Genomic DNA, 25424 nt, shown 5'->3' with positions numbered 1-25424 from the left:
GGACAAAAACAGAGAACAAGGAAGAAACAAAGGCGAAAGAGCAACAGAGTACGTTAAAGAATATCAGGGTCGGGATCAGGGTCAGCAAAGTCAGGGTTAGGGGGCATGGGTAAACTGAGCAAAGACGGAGGGAAGGAAACGGGAGAACAGATCAGAGGTGGGCGGGCAGGGTCCGGAGGAGGAGGAAGAGGAGGAGACAACGGAGAGGAGCAGTCAAGGACAGCAGCAGGGAGAGGGGGAGTAGAAAGAGGGGAGCGCACCCCAGCAAGAGCAGCAACCGAAAGGGAAGCAGGGGCCAAAGAAACCTCCATAGCAGGAACAGAGGGCGCAAGCACTGAAACGGGAGGGGAAGGAGCAACAGAGCCAGAAGGAGGAGCGGAGGAAGAAAGCGAAGCCTTCTTACCCGCCGGGGAAGAGGAAGGAGAGGAGCCAGGCATACGTTTCTGACTTAAAGAGACCGGTGTCCCAGCAACTACGTACTGGGCAACGGATTCCAGTGTCTCAACAGGAGAAGCCGAACGAGAGCACACACGACGGCCGTTAGGAGAGCGATGGACATCCGCCCACACCGACAGGCGGTGGGGAGAGCCGATAGATGGAGGAAGAGGATGGGAAGGAGGATCGGAGGGAGACGAGGAAGAAGACACAGAAGACACGACAGACCGGGTAGAAGGAAGGGGAACCCCAGACAGAGGACCAGGAGGAGGATCCTTCGGGAGAGAACCCAAAGGAACAGAGGAGGGGGCAGTGGGCGCATCAGGGTCCAAGGCCCGGAAACGGTTGTGAGTCTGAGGAAGGCGGGAAGGACGAGGAGAGGAAGAGCGCAACACGCGAGCATAAGAGATATTAGCATAAGGCGGGAGCTGGCGAACCTGGCGCCTCGCCTCAGGAAAAGATAAACGCTCCCGGTGCTTCAAGTTGAGGACGGCTGCCTCAAGCTTGTAATGGACACACGCACGGGAGAAGGTAGGATGGGCCTCACCGCAGTTGAGGCAACGAGCCTGGGGAGAAGTGCACTCCGACTTAGAGTGACCTTCACCACCACACATAGGACAGAGAGAGACAGTCCCGGAGCAGCGGAGGGCACCATGCCCAAACCTCCAGCACTTGTTGCAGAGCCGAGGAGAAGGAATGTACTCCTGGACAGAGCACCTGGCACCAGCAAGAATGACAGAGGGTGGAAGGGTCCTACCATCAAAGGTAACCTTCACAACCCGGAGGGGTTGACGGCGACTACCACGAGGGGGACGAGTAAACGTGTCCACCTGGAGAATAGAATGGCCCTGGGCAGCGAGAATATGTCGAATATCGTCGTGGCAGTCGCGCAGGTCCCGAACACCGGTCGCAACATGGGGCGGGAGCAAAATAGTGCCAACACTGGCATTCAACTGAGCGTTCTTCGAGACCCGAACGGGGGTCTCGCCAAGGCAGGATAAGGCAGCCAAGCGGGAAGCAGCATCCTGAGAAGGAGCAGCAACGACACGTGTACCGAGACGAGTGGGGTTAAAAGTAATGGAGGCATCCACGGAATCAATGAGATGTCGATGGAGGGAGAAATCGTCAGGAGGCGCAGAATCAAGAGGGAGGAGATCAAAATATTTGGCCCACGAAGCGGGACCAAACAAGGCTTGATAGGTAGCAGAACTGGAAGGAATCGAGCGAGGGCGGCCGTGACGAGGACGGCGGTGAGAACCCCCAGAGAGAGAGGGGTTAAAAGGCGTAGTAGTTACAACTAGAGAAGGAGCCGCGCCAGGGGACGAGGTAGTCACCACTGGGGGCTTGGGGCTCGACCCAACCACAGAGGAGGGAGGGGAGCCAGGGGAAGGAGTCAGAGAGGCCAAAGGAGGAGCAAGGTCGGGGCCCAATGCAGCGGAGGCTACAGAGCCCGGTCTTCCAATACGGACCGACTCGGGGGCTTGGTCGCCCACCCCACGAGCCTGAGAAGGTAAACCAGAAGAAGTCGAAACAGGGGTTATCATCTTGACGAAAAGAAGAATTCATTCACGAATGTGCCCCCACACCCACCATGGAGCCACAATTAGAGGCAGGACACCCAACAAGAAGCTATCGCCGATCTTGTCGGGGCCTCCTAGGGGTGCGTCGTGAGTATACGCCCCACAAACGCCACCTTAAGAAACCGACAGTCCGTCGAGATCGGGTTCAGTGACGAAAGGGGGATTGACAATAAAAGGTTCCCCTCGCTCTCGACATCGGGTACTACAGTTCTACGGGTGCTTGAGTATGCCTCCTCAAGCACCCGGGCGTCAGAATAGAAGAAGTCCAAGGGAAGAACCAGAACGAGCAAAAGGTCGGCAGGAAACGGCAAGCAGATAGGAGAAGAGGGGGGAGAAAAACGAAACAGAAGGAAAAGGAAAAGATGCCCAGCAGAATTGGAGAGGACGGCAGCAGGAGCATAAGGCTAGAAAAGGACAGAGGACTGTCCCAAGGAGCATCACACTCCGGCAGCCGCCCACTAAGCCCCCACACGGCGACAACGAGCTGAGCGGGGAGGGGGGGAGTATGATGAAGCTGAACTGGGGCTGAAGGTTTGGTAATGTTTTTAATTTTTTTCCACATTTCTGGTAATGTTGTAGTTCTATTGATACCTTGTAGGAATTGTTCCCAATATGTGTCCTTAACTTGACCCTTAAGCTCGCGAAAATCTCTGTTGGTATTAAGGAATGCAAGTAAATTGTCAGCTGTTTTGTCTCGTTTATAAGAGTCAGCAGCTGAAGCACTTTAGCTCTGCAATAATAATAGGATCCTCTGTCCATGAGGAAGAACGAGTGTTCTTTTTTTTTCCTTGATTTAACCCAGGTATCATAATAACTGGTAATGATACTGACAAGATCATTGTAAAAGTGGTCCACTGATACAGGTGTATACCCAGTGTACCAGTAGGCATCCTTCAGTCTCGGGAGACTATGGAGTTGCGCCCTAGTTGTCAATCCTGGTGCAGCGTCTGGTGTGACTGATGAGGCCAATCCGAGAGTGGCAGTCCATCCCACACCGAGCACAAACGAAGTCCGATTCTGGTCTGTCTTCCTGGTTACCGGCTTTCCTTCTCTGTCTCTTTGCCTCCGATTCCTTGGCAAGTGACTCCTCGAACTTGGAGAGACCTCGTTGAACAGACTGCCTCCAGGCTGAACGGTCTGCAGCCAGTGTCTCCCATATAGCAAGATCGACGTCCATGGCTTTCAGGTCCCTTTTGCATACGTCTTTGTACCGTAGCTGGGGCTTGCCTACTGGACGCTTTCCCTGCCTCAGCTCTCCATACAGGAGATCCTTGGGGATCCTGCCGTCGCCCATTCGCACAACGGGCCCGAGCCAGCGCATTCGTCTCTGTTTCAGCATTGTGTACATGCTGGTGATTCTTGCTCTCCCCAAGACGTTGTTGTTTGTCACCTTGTCCTGCCAGGTGATGTCCAAGATGTGTCTAAGGCAGCGCATGTGGTAGGCATTCAGCCGTCTTTCCTGACGGGCGCGGAGTGTCCAAGACTCACTGCCATAAAGGAGAGTGCTCAGGACACAGGATCTGTAAACCTGAATCTTAGTATGCTCAGTCAGCCTATTGTTGGCCCACACTCTCTTTGTCAGTTTGGACATGGTAGTAGATGCCTTACCGATGCGTTTGTTTAGCTCCGTATCAAGAGAGAGGGAGTCAGAGATTGTGGAGCCCAGGTACACGAAGTCGTGAACAACTTCCAGTTTGGAATCAGAGATGCCGATGTCAGGTGGGGAGTCCACTCCTTGTCCCATGACTTGTGTTTTCTTCAGACTGATGGTGAGTCCGAAAGCCTGAGAGGCCTCGCTGAAGCGGGTTATGAGCCGTTGGAGGTCTTCAGCTGAGTGGGCAGTGACTGCTGCGTCGTCGGCAAAGAGGAAGTCGCGCAGACACCTCAGCCGAACCTTTGTCTTGGCTCTCAGCCTGGCGAGGTTAAAGAGCTTCCCATCCGACCTGGTCCGGAGGTAAATGCCTTCCGTGACAGATCCGAAGGCGTGCCGCAGCATAACTGCAAAGAAAATCCCGAATAGGGTTGGAGCCAGTACGCAGCCCTGCTTTACTCCACTTCGGATGTCAAAGTCGCCTGATGTTAGGCCATCAAAGACCACGGTGCCCCTCATGTTCTCATGGAAAGATCTGATGATGCTGAGGAGCCTGGGTGGGCATCCGATCTTGGGGAGGATCTTGAACAGGCCATCCCTGCTGACGAGGTCGAAGGCCTTCGTCAGGTCTATGAAGGCTACAAAGAGTGGCTGCTTCTGTTCCCTGCATTTCTCCTGCAGTTGTCTGAGGGAAAAGACCATGTCGATGGTGGACCTGCCAGCTCTGAATCCACATTGTGATTCTGGATAAACTCTCTGCAAGTACTTGGAGCCTCTTCAATGCGACTCGAGCAAACAGCTTTCCGACAATACTGAGGAGGGAGATTCCACGGTAGTTGTTGCAGTCGCCCCTGTCACCTTTATTCTTATACAGTGTGACGATGTTGGCATCCCTCATGTCCTGTGGCACCTCTCCTTCTTCCCAGCAGAGGCAGAGAATTTCGTGCAGCTCCATGAGCAGGCTACCTCTGCAGCACTTCAAGGTCTCAGCAGGAATGCCATCTTTGCCAGGAGCTTTACCAGAAGCAAGGGAGTCTAGGGCATCGCTGAGTTCTTCCAGGGTCGGTTCACTGTCGAGCTCCATTAACACAGGCAGACACTCAATGGCGCTCAGGGCATCTTCGGTGACCACATTGTCCCTGGCGTATAGCTCAGAGTAGTGCTCGACCCAGCGCTTCAGCTGCAGTGTCTGGTCCTGTATCACCTCGCCAGTGGCAGATTTCAGAGGAGCGGTCTTCCTCTGGATTGGGCCAAGGGCCTGCTTGATGCCGTCATACATTCCCCTTACATTGCCTGTATCCGCTGCAGTCTGTATCTGGGAGCAGAGCTGGAGCCAATAGTTGTTGGCACATCGCCTGGCGCTCTGCTGCACTTTGCAGCGGACGGCCCGAAGGATCTGTAAGTTGCGCCGACTTGGGCAGGCTTTGTAGGCTGCCAAGGCGTTTCTCTTCTCTTCGATTACAGGTGTCATCTCTTCCGAGTGAGCCTCGAACCAGTCTGCCGACCTGCTGGTCTTCTTGCCAAAGGTGGAAATGGCAGCGTTGAACACAGCGTCTCTGAAGTGCTCCCATCTTTTACAGGCAGTGACCCCAGCTGGGCCAGGAAGAGCTTCCTCGAGCACGTGTGCAAAATCTTCCACCTTGTCCTGGTTGCGGGTCTTGGTGGTGTCGATGCGAGGTCTGCCCGCCTTTTTCGAGTGATGAATCTTCTTTGGTTGCATCTTGACCCTGCTACATACCAGGGAGTGGTCGGTGTCACAGACAGCACTCTGGTAGCTACGCGTAATCTTGACGCTGGGTAGACTTGCACGCCTGGTAAGAATCAGGTCAAGCTGGTGCCAGTGCTTGGATCTGGGGTGTCTCCAAGATACTCGGTGTTGAGGCTTTGTGCCGAAGAACGTGTTGGTGACACAAAGACCATGAAGGCAGCAGAGTTCTAGCAGACGTTGCCCGTTCTCATTCATCCTTCCTATGCCGAATTGACCCAGGCAAGTGGGCCAAATGTTGTGCTCGGCACCCACTCTGGCGTTGAAGTCGCCGAGGATGAACAGTGGCTCCTTTACAGGGATTCTCGCTATGACTCTGTTGAGGTCATCGTAGAATTTTTCCTTTGCCTCTGCTGGAGAAGTCAGGGTTGGTGCATATGCACTAATTACATTGACTGGTCCTGTTTGGGAGTACAGTTGCAGAGACAGAATTCGTTCGGTTTCCCCCATCGGTGGCATAATGTGTCCCAACAGTGCATTCCTGACGGCAAATCCCACACCATGTTCTCTGGTCTCATCTGGAGGTTTTCCTTGCCAGAAGAAAGAGAAGGTCCTCTCTCTCACAGATCCTGATCCTGGGAGCCTGGTCTCTTGGAGAGCAACAATATCCATCTGCAGCTTGCTCAGCTCCCTATCGATGATTGCTGTTTTTCGGGCGTCATTGATTTCTTGCAGGTCGTCAGAGAAACCTGGTGTCAGTGTCCTGACGTTCCATGTGCCCAGCTTTAGGGCAGTTGATATTTTCTTCTTTGGTTTGGTATTGCTTGGTGCAAAGTTGTCGGGCCGCTTGTCAGTTTTCACCCTAAACCCCACGCACCCAGTGAGGTTAACGGACCGTGGCGAGGCAACACCTTATTGGCAGGGGTTTGCCCAGCTTGAGGCGGGCGGTAGCTGCCCAGTGGGGCGCGATGACCCCTCCCACCGTCGGAAGCAACCCCTGGCGTCACACTCTTCGCCAATCGAGCAGAAGACTTAAAACCGGTAGACTGTCGCTTCCCGTGTTGGTTCGACGCTGTGAGGCGAAGCTGGTGTGTCCTCTCCAGGGCGCAAAGCCTGGGTAGGTAGATATGGAGGAGAAGCTGTTACCCATGCAGCAGGTCCCCCCCTCTCCACGTTGCTGAAATTATCCAATAGAGAGGCAAATGCCAATACGCATGGTTCCAGCAACGTCGCAGGAGCTGCCAGAACGAGGTCGACGTCAACAACGAACTGCCTTAGGGGCTCCAACTCCGGATTTTTCCTCGAGGTTGACTCCTGAAGCCTTCCCAAAAACAAGGGTATGGCCGCAAGGCAGCGGAGGTTTAAAATCAGGGTTTTCCTTCCCCTAGATGGGCTGCCTTCCCAGGCTATCGAGTCCCATCTACCCGGAGCAGCTGGTTTTAAGGCGCCAGAGGCACGCCCTCGCCCCTTCTCCTGTCGGTAAAAGCAGTTCCGCCGGACTTAGACTAAGCCACCCGTGCAGGCCAGGAGTTGGACTTGGTTGTCAGAGGCTATTTGAGACGCATGCCGTATAGGAGCATTTTATAGGTCATGGGAGCTCGTCCCCCATTACCACCCCCTGGCTATGACAACCCCTTGGAACCCAGTGTACCACTTATGTACATAAGCCTTAAAGTGCTGTTTCAGATTGTCTGGAATGTTAATTTTAACTCTAGGATGAGGATTGGACCTAATATCCGCTACATTGTATTCACAATATATTGCAAAATGATCACTTACTAGTTCTGGGATGAGCTTAACGTTGACGTTGCTATCTGCTAGGCTGTATTCAATCACATAATCCAGTCTACCCCCCAATAAATGGGTCTGTTTATCAGTATCATACACAGTAATATTATGATCATTAAGATATTTCAAGAAGACCCTTCCATTATTGTTACACTGAACGTCACCAAGAGCAGTGTGACGAGCATTAAAGTAAGTAAGTAATTATCAAAAGAAGGCACCAAACCGGGAAGGCTATGTAGCACCATCAAATACGCAAAATAATCAGAGGGCGCTAAATATCACCAAGGATGCCAATACGAGAACAAAAACGCATAAGGCGAACGATATCAAAAGTATCCGAGTCGCCAAGAATTCTATCGAGGGACAGGTGACCGCGAGGGGCGGTCGGAAAGCAAGACACACGCTCGTCCTGGAAGTCAGGACATTCAAGAAGGACATGCACGACCGTAAGAGGGACAATGCAACTAGGACAATAAGGAGCAGGGCGGCGCTCCATCAAGTGACCATGGGTTAAGCGAGTATGGCCAATACGCAACCTCGCTAGAGCTGTTTCCCACCGCCGGTTACGGTGGAAGGAGGACGGCCACGAGGAAACACAACATTTAAGAGTACGTAGCTTGTTACCAGTAACAGACAACCAAGAAGCCTGCCAACGGGTAAGGACTGAGGAATGGATAACCGGGTAAAAGTCGGAATACGGAATGCCTTTACGAGAGATGGGACAAGAGCGGACAGCTTCCTTAGCGGCAGCATCCGCACGCTCATTTAAAGACACGCCAATATGGCTGGGAACCCAACAAAACTCAACCGACTTAAGTTTACTGTGAACGAGAAACAGCCAATGCTGGATCTCGACAACTACCGGATGAACTGGATTAAAGCACCCGAGAGCCATGAGGGCACTACGAGAGTCAACAACAACCACAAAGGAAGACTGACAACGAGAAAGCAGGAGACGAAGAGCATAGAGAATAGCATAAAGTTCCGCTGTAAAGATGCTAGTCTCCGGAGGCAAGCGACACATATAAGTGCGATCAGGAAAAACAACTGAGTAGCCAACACCGTCCGCTGACTTAGACCCATCGGTGAAGACAGAAACGGAGCGGGAGTGAGAAGAAAAGTGCTCGAGGAAAAGGCGTTTTAGAACTGTAGGAGGGGTAAAAGCTTTAGTGATACGAGTCAAGGATGTACAAAACCGCGGAAGAGGGACCCTCCACGGGGGCAAAGAAGGAACAACACGAGGAGAAACATCAGAAATACGAACGGAAAGAGAATCCTGCAGGCGAGATAACCGGACAGAAAGAGGGAGGTGGTGAAGAGGAACAGGAACCGCAGGAGGGGTAAAAGTTAAGTGACGAGCATTAAAGTCACCCATACATAACATAGCTGTGTTACCTGTAGCTTTCGGTAGCAGGTCTGCTTTAAGTACACTATATCGTCCATATATGTTATACAGTAGGAAATGGCTATATGCAGTTTGTAATTTGAATTTTTGATGATGTATACTATCACTCCTATGATTTTTAATTAGTTTACAGATTAATCCACTCTTAATATACGTTAGTAAACCAGTTCCAATACTGTTGTATGTATATACCCAGGTATCCTGGGTGGGACCTTCTTGATTGTTGTGGACGTATATGGTTCCTGTAAACACATCACATCCACGTCTCTCATTTTAGCATACAAGATTACGTCATTTATCCGAAGATAAACACTTCGAATATTCCAAGAAAGAAACTTAATTGTTTTTGTTTGATGAGCCATGGTTAAGTGTCAAGGGAATTAAGGTAACATTTAAGCTCGTTAAACACTTGGAGAACATAAGTAATTTTGTTCCGTGTTTCCTGAGTACTTTTGTCTAGGAGGCGTCTAACCTGAGTAGAAGTTGGTATTCTCTTAAACTCTTTACCTTTAACCAAATCAAGGGTGTCTTGACGATCTAGTTGGGGTGCCAGTGAGGGATCAATGACTACTCTAACACCATGCCCCACGGGGATTTGACACTCACGTTCCGTAGGGACAGGTGAAGTAGCCTCAGCAGCTGCAACATTACCACTCGCATCACTACTGGTGCTGGGAGAATTTACTTGATCACTATCGCTAGCATGATTCACTTCACTATCACCGGGCAGATTCGTCACTAATGTTTGTATTTTAATTTCCAATTCCATAATTTTATTTTTTAACCAGTCAATTTCTTCTGCATCTTTGCTTGTTTGCCTTAGCCCATCGAGGGTTGGAAACTGCTTACTAGAGCTGACATTAGGAGCTTCCAGCTGGGTGCCTCCTGCAGCTGGACCAGACGTCTCTGGCGTCCTGCTCATGGTAGAGAGGGCGGGGCGTCGAGGGCAGTCACGATGCCAAACATCTACACCTTGACGCAAACATCTGGGACACTTCCGGACCAGAGGAGAGGCTTCCTCCCCATCCTCAAGGGTAGGGGGGTCCCTGTGAGGACACTCCCTTGTTTCGTGCTGTTCAGCACAGAGACCACACACAGGGTCATGTTGACAGTACCTAGAGATATGATGAGTACCATGGCACTTATAACAAACTACAGGGGGGGATACCCAAGGTTTTATAGGACTTTATGGGATGAAATGTCCAAAGAAGGTGTAATGTTGAGGGGGAGGGTCACTGCCATTCCAAACAATGATGATCCTGTTGAGAGGTTGACCATCCTTATGTATCCGTCTTGCCTTATAGGCCCCGTCAAGGTTATAAGCTCTATCAAGAGGATACTCTTTGGGAAAACTGGTAACAATATATTAAGTTTTTTAGGTCGATTGATGATGAAAAAACATCATTTCTCTGGTGAAAACAATATTAGCAATCTCACCTTTAACCAGTTGAGTGATGATATTTTCTTGCCTCCACCTGCCAAAGGTTATTGGGGAATACAAACCTGGTTGTGTGAATGGGAATGACAAGACCCACAATCCTGGACACCCACTTCGGCCAATCATCAGCCAGATACCCACTCCCACATACAGACTGCCTAAGCAACTCAACGGGGGAAGAACTTTCGGAGATTACAGTGTGTGTTGCTCTTACGTCCAACAGATGGCGCTGTTAAAAAAAAAGCATGTTTTTTCCTGTCACAGGCGAGGCATGCATATAGTTGGTATATAAAAAGATGCGCCTATTCGAATGCAACGTTGTGTCAAAATTTAAAAGCAATCGGTAAAGAGGTTTCGAAGATTTCCCTCACATGAAAAACAAAATTTTTCAGAAAAAGCATGATTTTTTTTTACCGTCACAGACGTGACATCTATATAATATGCATATAAAAACATGTTCGGATGTGAATGGAACGTTGTGTGAAAATTTCAAAGCAATCGGTGAAGAACTTTCGGAGATTAGCGGTTATGCACAAACGAACATTTCCATTTATATATAATGATTTTAGTGTGGGTGTAAATCACGAAGAAATTAACAAGTGAGGAACAATGTGACAGTGTCAGACCACGAAGGAAGGATTAAGATAGGAATTTCCTCAAGTACTTTCGTATTTAATAATACATCTTCAAAAGGATGGATTTACAGTTCAGTGGTGAGGATATAGGCAGGAAAGGTGAGATGCAATGTCTTATGAAATAGTAGGATATTAACAAGGTTTAGTGAGAAATGTGCACCAATGATCTTACTCAAATTGTCAAATTGTGCTTTAACTGATCAATAAAAAATAGATCTAAATTACACACTATTGCTAATGTTCAAAATACGTGATTTTGTCATCTGCATTAAAGCAAATTCAATAATGTTTCTATTGAAAATACTTTTACAATTCGGTATTGAAGAAGAGTTTAGGCACTCCACTTAAGCCCCATTCCATCTCCCCAAGGCCTGGTGTACGGCTGTGTGGTGGTGGTGTTGGACAACCCATTCATTCCATCCCGCAGTCGACCCCAAAGACGCATTCATCAATTTCAACATGCTGGTCATTCAAAATTGGAATTTTTTTAAATATAAGTAAATTTTTTTAAATGAGCATATTGTGCATATATAAGCATAGGTTAGGTTAGGTGTTCAGGTTCTGTTGGCGATTATTTGTATTTGTAGTACGTGGGTGAAGCATTTACAGCGTTGTGGTTCGAACAACAGTCGTCAGTGAAGCACTTGTTCCAAAAGTGTTCGAACGTCAGCAGTTGTGAGTCCTGTGTAAACCGTTTTTCATTCATAAACAGCTACATGGGGTTTGGCGGGTGGATGGAACTGACTTTGGGTCTTTGTTTGGAGGACGGGGCTGTGCTGGACGCCATCGCTGCGGCGCTGTGACGGTCCGGGTTTGTAAGGATATGTCTAATCTGATGAGCTTATGAGCTGCGGGGTGCTGCTTCTTACTAGAGAAGCGGAACATATCATCATAAAGCTCCTACTAAGGATAGGCACTCGGTGGTTCACGACGCTGAGTGAAAGTGAGAGTTGGTGAGGGAGTTTAGGCGCTCCACTTAGACCCTTCCAGGTACCCCAGCCTAGCGCACGACACCCGATCCAGGGACCAGGGTCGGGTCCCTGAGTGACACATTTGTGGTGATGGTCGGGTCCCTGACACATCTGAGTTGATGGTCGGGCCCCTGAGTGACACATCTGTGGTGATGGTCGGGCCCCTGAGTGACACATCTGTGGTGATGGTCGGGCCCCTGAGTGACACATCTGTGGTGATGGTCGGGCCCCTGAGTGACAGGATGAAAGCCGACCGCTCACCAGCGTCTCAGGTGTCATCACGCTGCTAATTGACAGGTGGTGATGGACGCCTTTGACGCCCCGTCCTGTCACCTGGGACGGCCACACCTCCCTCGTGCGTCAGGGCCCACCACCGGCTCCCCCTCGTGCGTCAGGGCCCACCACCAGTGTGGAGTGCTCCGCACAGGAGTGTGGAGTGCTCCGCACAGGAGTGTGGAGTGCTCCGCACAGGAGTGTGGAGTGCTCCGCACAGGAGTGTGGAGTGCTCCGCACAGGAGTGTGGAGTGCTCCGCACAGGAGTGTGGAGTGCTCCGCACAGGAGTGTGGAGTGCTCCGCACAGGAGTGTGGAGTGCTCCGCACAGGAGTGTGGAGTGCTCCGCACAGGAGTGTGGAGTGCTCCGCACAGGAGTGTGGAGTGCTCCGCACAGGAGTGTGGAGTGCTCCGCACAGGAGTGTGGAGTGCTCCGCACAGGAGTGTGGAGTGCTCCGCACAGGAGTGTGGAGTGCTCCGCACAGGAGTGTGGAGTGCTCCGCACAGGAGTGTGGAGTGCTCCGCACAGGAGTGTGGAGTGCTCCGCACAGGAGTGTGGAGTGCTCCGCACAGGAGTGTGGAGTGCTCCGCACAGGAGTGTGGAGTGCTCCGCACAGGAGTGTGGAGTGCTCCGCACAGGAGTGTGGAGTGCTCCGCACAGGAGTGTGGAGTGCTCCGCACAGGAGTGTGGAGTGCTCCGCACAGGAGTGTGGAGTGCTCCGCACAGGAGTGTGGAGTGCTCCGCACAGGAGTGTGGAGTGCTCCGCACAGGAGTGTGGAGTGCTCCGCACAGGAGTGTGGAGTGCTCCGCACAGGAGTGTGGAGTGCTCCGCACAGGAGTGTGGAGTGCTCCGCACAGGAGTGTGGAGTGCTCCGCACAGGAGTGTGGAGTGCTCCGCACAGGAGTGTGGAGTGCTCCGCACAGGAGTGTGGAGTGCTCCGCACAGGAGTGTGGAGTGCTCCGCACAGGAGTGTGGAGTGCTCCGCACAGGAGTGTGGAGTGCTCCGCACAGGAGTGTGGAGTGCTCCGCACAGGAGTGTGGAGTGCTCCGCACAGGAGTGTGGAGTGCTCCGCACAGGAGTGTGGAGTGCTCCGCACAGGAGTGTGGAGTGCTCCGCACAGGAGTGTGGAGTGCTCCGCACAGGAGTGTGGAGTGCTCCGCACAGGAGTGTGGAGTGCTCCGCACAGGAGTGTGGAGTGCTCCGCACAGGAGTGTGGAGTGCTCCGCACAGGAGTGTGGAGTGCTCCGCACAGGAGTGTGGAGTGCTCCGCACAGGAGTGTGGAGTGCTCCGCACAGGAGTGTGGAGTGCTCCGCACAGGAGTGTGGAGTGCTCCGCACAGGAGTGTGGAGTGCTCCGCACAGGAGTGTGGAGTGCTCCGCACAGGAGTGTGGAGTGCTCCGCACAGGAGTGTGGAGTGCTCCGCACAGGAGTGTGGAGTGCTCCGCACAGGAGTGTGGAGTGCTCCGCACAGGAGTGTGGAGTGCTCCGCACAGGAGTGTGGAGTGCTCCGCACAGGAGTGTGGAGTGCTCCGCACAGGAGTGTGGAGTGCTCCGCACAGGAGTGTGGAGTGCTCCGCACAGGAGTGTGGAGTGCTCCGCACAGGAGTGTGGAGTGCTCCGCACAGGAGTGTGGAGTGCTCCGCACAGGAGTGTGGAGTGCTCCGCACAGGAGTGTGGAGTGCTCCGCACAGGAGTGTGGAGTGCTCCGCACAGGAGTGTGGAGTGCTCCGCACAGGAGTGTGGAGTGCTCCGCACAGGAGTGTGGAGTGCTCCGCACAGGAGTGTGGAGTGCTCCGCACAGGAGTGTGGAGTGCTCCGCACAGGAGTGTGGAGTGCTCCGCACAGGAGTGTGGAGTGCTCCGCACAGGAGTGTGGAGTGCTCCGCACAGGAGTGTGGAGTGCTCCGCACAGGAGTGTGGAGTGCTCCGCACAGGAGTGTGGAGTGCTCCGCACAGGAGTGTGGAGTGCTCCGCACAGGAGTGTGGAGTGCTCCGCACAGGAGTGTGGAGTGCTCCGCACAGGAGTGTGGAGTGCTCCGCACAGGAGTGTGGAGTGCTCCGCACAGGAGTGTGGAGTGCTCCGCACAGGAGTGTGGAGTGCTCCGCACAGGAGTGTGGAGTGCTCCGCACAGGAGTGTGGAGTGCTCCGCACAGGAGTGTGGAGTGCTCCGCACAGGAGTGTGGAGTGCTCCGCACAGGAGTGTGGAGTGCTCCGCACAGGAGTGTGGAGTGCTCCGCACAGGAGTGTGGAGTGCTCCGCACAGGAGTGTGGAGTGCTCCGCACAGGAGTGTGGAGTGCTCCGCACAGGAGTGTGGAGTGCTCCGCACAGGAGTGTGGAGTGCTCCGCACAGGAGTGTGGAGTGCTCCGCACAGGAGTGTGGAGTGCTCCGCACAGGAGTGTGGAGTGCTCCGCACAGGAGTGTGGAGTGCTCCGCACAGGAGTGTGGAGTGCTCCGCACAGGAGTGTGGAGTGCTCCGCACAGGAGTGTGGAGTGCTCCGCACAGGAGTGTGGAGTGCTCCGCACAGGAGTGTGGAGTGCTCCGCACAGGAGTGTGGAGTGCTCCGCACAGGAGTGTGGAGTGCTCCGCACAGGAGTGTGGAGTGCTCCGCACAGGAGTGTGGAGTGCTCCGCACAGGAGTGTGGAGTGCTCCGCACAGGAGTGTGGAGTGCTCCGCACAGGAGTGTGGAGTGCTCCGCACAGGAGTGTGGAGTGCTCCGCACAGGAGTGTGGAGTGCTCCGCACAGGAGTGTGGAGTGCTCCGCACAGGAGTGTGGAGTGCTCCGCACAGGAGTGTGGAGTGCTCCGCACAGGAGTGTGGAGTGCTCCGCACAGGAGTGTGGAGTGCTCCGCACAGGAGTGTGGAGTGCTCCGCACAGGAGTGTGGAGTGCTCCGCACAGGAGTGTGGAGTGCTCCGCACAGGAGTGTGGAGTGCTCCGCACAGGAGTGTGGAGTGCTCCGCACAGGAGTGTGGAGTGCTCCGCACAGGAGTGTGGAGTGCTCCGCACAGGAGTGTGGAGTGCTCCGCACAGGAGTGTGGAGTGCTCCGCACAGGAGTGTGGAGTGCTCCGCACAGGAGTGTGGAGTGCTCCGCACAGGAGTGTGGAGTGCTCCGCACAGGAGTGTGGAGTGCTCCGCACAGGAGTGTGGAGTGCTCCGCACAGGAGTGTGGAGTGCTCCGCACAGGAGTGTGGAGTGCTCCGCACAGGAGTGTGGAGTGCTCCGCACAGGAGTGTGGAGTGCTCCGCACAGGAGTGTGGAGTGCTCCGCACAGGAGTGTGGAGTGCTCCGCACAGGAGTGTGGAGTGCTCCGCACAGGAGTGTGGAGTGCTCCGCACAGGAGTGTGGAGTGCTCCGCACAGGAGTGTGGAGTGCTCCGCACAGGAGTGTGGAGTGCTCCGCACAGGAGTGTGGAGTGCTCCGCACAGGAGTGTGGAGTGCTCCGCACAGGAGTGTGGAGTGCTCCGCACAGGAGTGTGGAGTGCTCCGCACAGGAGTGTGGAGTGCTCCGCACAGGAGTGTGGAGTGCTGCACACAGGAGTGTGGAGTGCTCCGCACAGGAGTGTGGAGTGCTGCACACAGGAGAGTGGAGTGCTCCACACAGGAGTGTGGAGGCTGCACACAGGAGAGTGGAGTGCTGCACACAGGAGTGTGGAGTGCTGCACACAGGAGTGTGGAGTGCTGCACACAGGAGAGTGGAGTGCTGCACACAGGAGAGTGGAGTGCTGCACACAGGAGTGTGGAGTGCTGCACACAGGAGTGTGGAGTGCTCCACACAGGAGTGTGGAGTGCTGCACACAGGAGAGTGGAGTGCTGCACACAGGAGTGTGGAGTGCTGCACACAGGAGTGTGGAGTGCTGCACACAGGAGAGTGGAGTGCTGCACACAGGAGAGTGGAGTGCTGCACACAGGAGTGTGGAGTGCTGCACACAGGAGTGTGGAGTGCTGCACACAGGAGAGTGGAGTGCTCCACACTCTAGTTTGCAATATATCAGAAAACCCAAGATTTAGGGAACACAATTGAAGTCAGATTAAAAAGTAAGTTAATCAAGTATATTTAACATGATAAATATCATAATTCAAGCAATTTAACATAATGTTCACTGTCAGGATTACTAAAGAATGCAAGTCATTACACAAGACACTGAGGACCTTACACCTGTCTGCCCCTGATAATCACACAACCTTAAGTTTGGGAAACACTGAATAAGTCGCCTTCACGTTGAACTCACCAAGGACTGTGCCTAAGTAGAATAGAGTGGGGGGGGGGGTGATAGAGGTTGACAGCCTGACAGCCTAGACTGGCTGCTGTTCAAACCTCCAGCCTCTCTGTCTGATCTGTTCTCTGTTGATGGTGTTATATGCTCTCGAATGCACAGTTCCCTGGGTATTTATTACGAATCTGGGAGCTAAACTCCGCCCACAAGTAAGGTAGCTCCAGGCTCTCTACCAACCACACCTTAACCAGCGGCTTGTTTGATGGAAAGACACTACCAAATTATTGGGATCGTCTCAAAGCCCTCCAAATGTACTCACTAGAAAGAAGACGAGAGAGATATCAAATAATATACACCTGGAAGATACTGGAGGGCCAAGTACCAAATCTACACAGTAAAATAACAACGTACTGGAGTGAACAATATGGAAGAAAATGTAGAATAGAACCAGTGAAGAGCAGAGGTGCCATAGGCACAATCAGAGAACACTGTATAAACATCAGAGGTCCACGGTTGTTCAACGTCCTCCCAGCAAGCATAAGAAATATTGCCGGAACAACCGTGGACATCTTCAAGAGGAAACTAGATAGTTTTCTCCAAGGAGTGCCGGACCAACCGGGCTGTGGTGGGTATGTGGGCCTGCGGGCCGCTCCAAGCAACAGCCTGGTGGACCAAACTCTCACAAGTCAAGCCTGGCCTCGGGCCGGGCTTGGGGAGTAGAACAACTCCCAGAACCCCATCAACCAGGTATCAACCAGGTAACTACCAACCGTCTGCTATTACCGGCTTAGCAGAAGCAAGGTCACTTCACACGACCTGACCCCTGGACAACTTATGGTCATTAACACTCTAGATGTGTGAGTTCTTAATTACTAGGACCAGTCAACCTGGCGCCTCTCAAACTCTTGTCTAGCTAACTCATGTTCTATGTACATATTGTATACAGACACCTTTATGGTGTTACACAGCCTGCTGGAACAGTAATATTCCATAGCTACATGTATAAATAGGTCAGGTTTTCCTATGCCGGGCTGGAAATGTCTGTTAGAGGCGGACACACTCACTCTCCCCTACACCAAGCAACTTTAATGTATGTAACTGGAGCCCTGGGAAGCCCTAGGAAGCCCTAGGAAGCCCTAGGATCACTCAGGCCCCAGGCGGCAGCTAATGGTCTTCTCTTGCCGGGACAGCAGATGTGTATCCACCAGGAATGTTGACTGCCAGCAGCAGGCAACACGACGGTGTGTGCTGTCACACCTCTCCTTCCTCTCTACCACACTGCCCCAGCCACACACACTGCCCCAGCCACACACACTGCCCCAGCCACACACACTGCCCCAGCCACACACACTGCCCCAGCCACACACACTGCACCAGCCACACACACTGCACCAGCCACACACACTGCACCAGCCACACACACTGCACCAGCCACACACACTGCACCAGCCACACACACTGCCCCAGCCACACACACTGCACCAGCCACACACACTGCACCAGCCACACTGCACCAGCCACACACACTGCACCAGCCACACTGCACCAGCCACACTGCACCAGCCACACACACACACACACACACACACACACACTGCCCCAGCCACACACACACACACACACACACACACACTGCCCCAGCCACACACACACACACACACTGCCCCAGCCACACACACTGCCCCAGCCACACTGCACCAGCCACACACACACACACACTGCCCCAGCCACACACACACACACACACACACACACACACACACACACACACGCGCACTGCCCCAGCCACACACACACACACACACTGCCCCAGCCACACACACACACACACACACTGCCCCAGCCACACACACACACTGCCCCAGCCCCACACACACACTGCCCCAGCCACACACACACACACACTGCCCCAGCCACACACATACACACACACTGTCCAGCCACACACACACACACTGCCCAGCCACACACACACACACACACACACACACACACACACACACACACTGCCCAGCCACACACACACACTGCCCAGCCACACACACACACACACTGCCCCAGCCACACACACACACACACACACACTGCCCCAGCCACAAACACACACACACACACACACACACACTGCCCCAGCCACACACACACACACACACACACACACACACACACACACACACACACACACTGCCCCAGCCACACACACACACACACTGCCCCAGCCACACAAACACACACACTGCCCCAGCCACACACACACACACACACTGCCCCAGCCACACACACACACACACACACACACTGCCCCAGTCACACACACACACACTGCCCCAGTCACACACACTGTCCCAGCCACACACACACACACATACACTGCCCCAGCCACACACACACACACACGCACTGCCCCAGCCACACACACACATACACACACACACACACACACACACACACACACACACACACACACACACACACACACACAAGAATCCATGGTATAATAGGGCATGTATGGAAGCGAAGAAACTGAACAAAAAGGCGTGGAGGAACTTCCGGAATAACAGAACACCAGAAAGCAGAGAGAGATACCAGAGAACCAGGAATGAGTACGTCAGGGTGAGAAGAGAAGCAGAGAAAAATTTTGAAAATGATATAGCAAACAAAGCCAAGACCGAACCAAAGCTACTCCACAGTCACATCAGAAGGAAAACAACAGTGAAAGAACAGGTATTGAAACTTAGAACAGGCGAGGACAGGTATACAGAGAATGACAGAGAGGTGTGTGAGGAACTCAACAAGAGGTTCCAGGAGGTCTTCACAATAGAACAGGGTGAGGTCACTGTGCTAAGAGAAAGGGAGGTAAACCAGGCGGCCTTGGAGGAGTTCGAAATTACGAGAGAGGAGGTCAAGAGACACCTGCTAGATCTGGATGTTAGAAAGGCTGTTGGTCCAGATGGGATCTCACCATGGGTACTGAAAGAGTGTGCAGAGGCACTTTGCCTGCCACTCTCCATAGTGTATAGTAAGTCACTAGAGACGGGAGACCTACCAGAAATATGGAAGACGGCGAATGTGGTCCCAATATACAAAAAGGGCGACAGACAAGAGGCACTGAACTACAGGCCAGTGTCCTTGACTTGTATACCATGCAAGGTGATGGAGAAGATCGTGAGAAAAAACCTGGTAACACATCTGGAGAGAAGGGACTTCGTGACAAATCGCCAACATGGATTCAGGGAGGGTAAATCTTGCCTTACAGGCTTGATAGAATTCTACGATCAGGTGACACAGATTAAGCAAGACAGAGAGGGCTGGGCGGACTGCATTTTCTTGGATTGTCGGAAAGCCTTTGACACAGTACCGCATAAGAGGCTGGTACATAAGCTGGAGAGACAGGCAGGTGTAGCTGGTAAGGTGCTCCAGTGGATAAGGGAGTATCTAAGCAATAGGAAGCAGAGAGTTACGGTGAGGGGTGAGACCTCCGATTGGCGTGAAGTCACCAGTGGAGTCCCACTGGGCTCTGTACTCGGTCCTATCTTGTTTCTGATATATGTAAATGATCTCCCAGAGGGTATCGATTCATTTCTCTCAATGTTTGCGGACGATGCTAAAATTATGAGAAGGATTAAAACAGAAGAGGACTGTTTGAGGCTTCAAGAAGACCTAGACAAGCTGAAGGAATGGTCGAACAAATGGTTGTTAGAGTTTAACCCAACCAAATGTAATGTAATGAAGATAGGTGTAGGGAGCAGGAGGCCAGATACAAGGTATCATCTGGGAGAGGAAATTCTTCAGGAGTCAGAGAAGGAAAAAGACTTGGGGGTTGATATCACGCCAGACCTGTCTCCTGCAGCACATATCAAGCGGATAACATCAGCGGCATATGCCAGGCTGGCCAACATACGAACGGCATTCAGAAACTTGTGTAAAGAATCATTCAGAACTTTGTATACCACATATGTCAGGCCAATCCTGGAGTATGCAGCCCCAGCATGGAGTCCATATCTAGTCAAGGATAAGACTAAACTGGAAAAGGTTCAAAGGTTTGCCACCAGACTAGTACCCGAGCTGAGAGGTATGAGCTACGAGGAGAGACTACGGGAATTAAACCTCACTTCGCTGGAAGACAGAAGAGTTAGGGGGGGACATGATCACCACATTCAAGATTCTGAAGGGGATTGATAGGGTAGATAAAGACAGTCTATTTAACACAAGGGGAACACGCACAAGGGGACACAGGTGGAAACTGAGTGCCCAAATGAGCCACAGAGATATTAGAAAGAACTTTTTTAGTGTCAGAGTGGTTGACAAATGGAATGCATTAGGAAGTGATGTGGTGGAGGCTGACTCCATACACAGTTTCAAGTGTAGATATGACAGAGCCCGATAGGCTCATGAATCTGTACACCTGTTGATTGACGGTTGAGAGTCGGGACCAAAGAGCCAGAGTTCAACCCCCGCAAACACAACTAGGCGAGTACAACTAGGTGAGTACACACTGCCCCAGCCACACACACACACGCACACTGCCCCAGCCACACACACACACACACACACACACACTGCCCCAGCCACACACACACACACACTGCCCTAGCCACACACACACACACACACACACACTGCCCCAGCCACACACACACACACACACACTGCCCCAGCCACACACACACACACACTGCCCCAGCCACACACACACACACACTGCCCCAGCCACACACACACTGCCCCAGCCACACACACACTGCCCCAGCCACACACACACTGCCCCAGCCACACACACACACACACACACACACACACACACACACACACACACACACACACTGCCCCAGCCCCACACACACACACACACACACACACACACACACACTGCCCCAGCCACACACACACACTGCCCCAGCCACACACACACACTGCCCCAGCCACACACACACACACACACACACACACACACACACACTGCCCCAGCCACACACACACACATACACTGCCCCAGCCACACACACACACTGCCCCAGCCCCACACACACACACACACACACACACACACACACACACACTGCCCCAGCCACACACACACACTGCCCCAGCCACACACACACACACACACACTGCCCCAGCCACACACACACACACACACTGCCCCAGCCACACACACACACACACGCACTGCCCCAGCCACACACACACACACGCACTGCCCCAGCCACACACACACACACGCACTGCCCCAGCCACACACACACACACACGCACTGCCCCAGCCACACACACACACACACTGCCCCAGCCACACACACACACACACTGCCCCAGCCACACACACACACACACACTGCCCCAGCCACACACACACTGCCCCAGCCACACACACACACACACTGCCCCAGCCACACACACACACACACTGCCCCAGCCACACAAACACACACACTGCCCCAGCCACACAAACACACACACTGCCCCAGCCACACACACACACACACACACACTGCCCCAGCCACACACACACACACTGCCCCAGCCACACACACTGCCCCAGCCACACACACTGCCCCAGCCACACACACACACACACTGCCCCAGCCCCACACACACACACACACTGCCCAGCCACACACACACACACTGCCCAGCCACACACACACACACTGCCCCAGCCACACACACACACACACACACACACTGCCCCAGCCACACACACACACACACTGCCCCAGCCACACACACACACACTGCCCCAGCCACAAACACACACACACTGCCCCAGTCACAAACACACACACACTGCCCCAGCCACACACACACACACACACACACAGCCCCAGCCACACACACACAGCCCCAGCCACACACACACTGCCCCAGCCACACACACACTGCCCCAGCCACACACACACACAAACACACACACACTGCCCCAGCCACGGGGCTGGGGCAGTGTGCCCTTTGGGCCCAGGCGGGCCCAAAGAGCAAAGCTCAACCCCCGCAAAACACAACTAGTAAACACACACACACTGCCCTTGCCTGGAGTGCTCAGGAGCAGCCCGTGAGTTCCCCGCCTGGATAATTACCGCGGGGGGGGAAAGGCACTAATGAGGTAACCTCGTGTAATTATGGTGTGACAGGCGGCCAGACTACACTTTACACACACCCCAAGGTTGTCCCAGCCCTCACAGCCCCCCCCCCCCGGCTGGCTCTATCACTGCCCCAGCCCTCACAGCCCGCCCTGGGTGACTATCACTGTCCCAGCCCTCACAGCCCGCCCTGGGTGACTATCACTGTCCCAGCCCTCACAGCCCGCCCTGGGTAACTATCACTGTCCCAGCCCTCACAGCCCGCCCTGGGTGACTATCACTGTCCCAGCCCTCACAGCCCCCCACCCCCCGGCTGGCTCTATCACTGTCCCAGCCCTCACAGCCCCCGGCTGGCTCTATCACTGTCCCAGCCCTCACAGCCCCCCCCCGGCTGGCTCTATCACTGTCCCAGCCCTCACAGCCCCCCACCCCCCGGCTGGCTCTATCACTGCCCCAGCCCTCACAGCCCGCCCTGGGTGACTATCACTGCCCCAGCACCTCACATACAACATCACAGCGGTATACCCGCCTTGTTGTGCTTCAGTGATGTGGTGGTTGGGTTGTTGTTGTGGGGGGGGGGGAGTTGTTGTTGGGTGAGGGGGGGTGGAGTTGTTGGGTAGGGGGTAGTTGTTGGGTAGGATTGTTGTGGGTGGGGTTGTAAGGGGGTGGTACTTACTGCCTAGGTAAGTAAGTCATCTTGCTGATAAGTTATAAGTACTTATCAACACTTGCCTATCAGTAATTACAGGAGAGTGAGGTTCAGCTCCCTATGCCCCGTCTACCAGCCTTGGTGTACTTGTTCTCTTATAACTATTCTCACGTTTGAAGTCTTTGTCGAATCTGATCATGAAGTTGTAGAGGGAGGTGGCTTCCACAACTTCCCGCCAAACACACCGCGAATCTACGACGTTGGTACAACGTTCGAACAAGTTTTAACACCTAACCAGTTATAACAACCAATATAGCAAGTTGTAACAACGTTCTAATACGTCATAAACACGTTAAGCCAAGATGTAACAACTTTATTACAGGTTGTAACAAGCTGAAAATAAAGACAGTTTCGGTTTGTGTTTCCAGGGTTCTGCTTTCAGTACATTCCTCTTGCTGATCCCCTGTACAAGGTGCCTCGAGTTCCTTACATTATTTAGACCCACTTGTCGCTCTTGCTTCCACTTACAGTCGTCCTATTTTACTTCACTCTCACTCGTCATGGAGCGTCATGCAGGTAGTGTGAGGACGGTGTAGAGTGTGAGGACGGTGTAGAGTGTGAGGACGGTGTAGAGTGTGAGGACGGTGTAGAGTGTGAGGACGGTGTAGAGTGTGAGGACGGTGTAGAGTGTGAGGACGGTGTAGAGTATGAGGACGGTGTAGAGTGTGAGGACGGTGTAGAGTGTGAGAGGACGGTGTAGAGTGTGAGGACGGTGTAGTGTGTGAGGACGGTGTAGAGTGTGAGGACGGTGTAGAGTGTGAGGACGGTGTAGAGTGTGAGGACGGTGTAGAGTGTGAGGACGGTGTAGAGTGTGAGGACGGTGTAGAGTGTGAGGACGGTGTAGAGTGTGAGGACGGTGTAGAGTGTGAGGACGGTGTAGAGTGTGAGAGGACGGTGTAGAGTGTGAGGACGGTGTAGTGTGTGAGGACGGTGTAGAGTGTGAGGACGGTGTAGAGTGTGAGGACGGTGTAGAGTGTGAGGACGGTGTAGAGTATGAGGACGGTGTAGAGTGTGAGAGGACGGTGTAGAGTATGAGGACGGTGTAGAGTGTGAGGACGGTGTAGAGTATGAGGACGGTGTAGAGTGTGAGGACGGTGTAGAGTATGAGGACGGTGTAGAGTGTGAGGACGGTGTAGAGTGTGAGGACGGTGTAGAGTGTGAGGACGGTGTAGAGTGTGAGGACGGTGTAGAGTGTGAGGACGGTGTAGAGTATGAGGATGGTGTAGAGTGTGAGAGGACGGTGTAGAGTGTGAGAGGACGGTGTAGTGTGTGAGGACGGTGTAGAGTGTGAGGACGGTGTAGAGTGTTAGAGGACGGTGTAGTGTGTGAGGACGGTGTAGAGTATGAGGACGGTGTAGAGTGTGAGAGGACGGTGTAGAGTGTGAGAGGACGGTGTAGAGTGTGAGAGGACGGTGTAGAGTGTGAGGACGGTGTAGAGTATGAGGACGGTGTAGAGTGTGAGGACGGTGTAGAGTGTGAGGACGGTGTAGAGTGTGAGGACGGTGTAGAGTGTGAGGACGGTGTAGAGTGTGAGGACGGTGTAGAGTGTGAGGACGGTGTAGAGTGTGAGGACGGTGTAGAGTGTGAGGACGGTGTAGAGTGTGAGGACGGTGTAGAGTGTGAGGACGGTGTAGAGTATGAGGACGGTGTAGAGTATGAGGACGGTGTAGAGTATGAGGACGGTGTAGAGTGTGAGGACGGTGTAGAGTATGAGGACGGTGTAGAGTATGAGGACGGTGTAGAGTATGAGGACGGTGTAGAGTGTGAGGACGGTGTAGATAGGATATAGATTACTAATGAAGATGTAATAGACAGATGTATAATAGACTGGACAGATAAGATAGGACCCTTTATCACCACACCAGAAATAAATATCTCTGATATCCCCAGAGTCAAATTTAATCTGTGTAAACACTATGCAAATAAAGGGACCTAGTCTATGGAGCTCACTCCCTAATGAATTGAAAAAGCTGTCAAACTTTTGCCTCATTTAAAAACAAAACCAAAAAGTACCTAATTTCATCTTCGTAGTTTCCTACACTGAGCTTTAAATTTGCTCTGTATCTAGTGTTACCCAATCTCCCAATCTTTATGTACCTAATCCAAACAACTTTATCATTGTGTTCATTGCTGTCTTCTTTTATGTGCTAGCCATATGCTGTGTTGTGCCTTCTAATTTTTGTTAAACTACCATTCAAGCTGTCATTGCAATCAATCAGAGCTACCTATGTGCTTTAATATACCTACAGTTTTCTCTCATCTTTTCTTTTCTTTTCTTTCTTGCTTTGTAACTTATCATTTTTTATAAATTTTGCAAGTATTTACCTACTTAAAATTTTCTTAGATTAAGGACCTGCCCGAAATGCTTCGCGTACTAGTGGCTTTACAAGATTGTAATTACTATACTATATATCCTCACAATCCCAATGTACCTTCTTGTATATATATATATATATATATATATAAATAAATAAATAAATAAATAAATGTGTGAAGAAGCATGGTAGAGGCGGTGGTGTTGGGCCCCCACCCCCTTCCTTGGAGGTGATGGGGGGGGATTGTTTAGAGGGGGGGGGGGAAGGTGGGGGTGACCCAT

The 25424-nt window shown here is 52.7% G+C and overlaps 1 protein-coding gene across 1 annotated transcript; it reads right to left on the bottom strand.

Moving 5' to 3' along the window:
- Positions 1-11939: 11939 nt before the first annotated feature.
- LOC138354371 (uncharacterized) lies at positions 11940-23330 on the bottom strand. The gene is made up of 2 exons (XM_069308545.1): positions 23313-23330; positions 11940-15770 (listed from the first exon to the last, which is right to left on the bottom strand). Exons 1-2 carry the CDS (start codon positions 23328-23330, stop codon positions 11940-11942), a joined length of 3849 nt encoding a protein of 1282 aa, XP_069164646.1.
- Between the last annotated feature and the right edge of the window lie 2094 nt (positions 23331-25424).

This window comes from Procambarus clarkii, chromosome 62 (genome assembly GCF_040958095.1).
Source record: "Procambarus clarkii isolate CNS0578487 chromosome 62, FALCON_Pclarkii_2.0, whole genome shotgun sequence".
NCBI lineage: Eukaryota > Metazoa > Arthropoda > Malacostraca > Decapoda > Cambaridae > Procambarus > Procambarus clarkii.
This window is presented reverse-complemented; position numbering and strand designations above follow the sequence as displayed.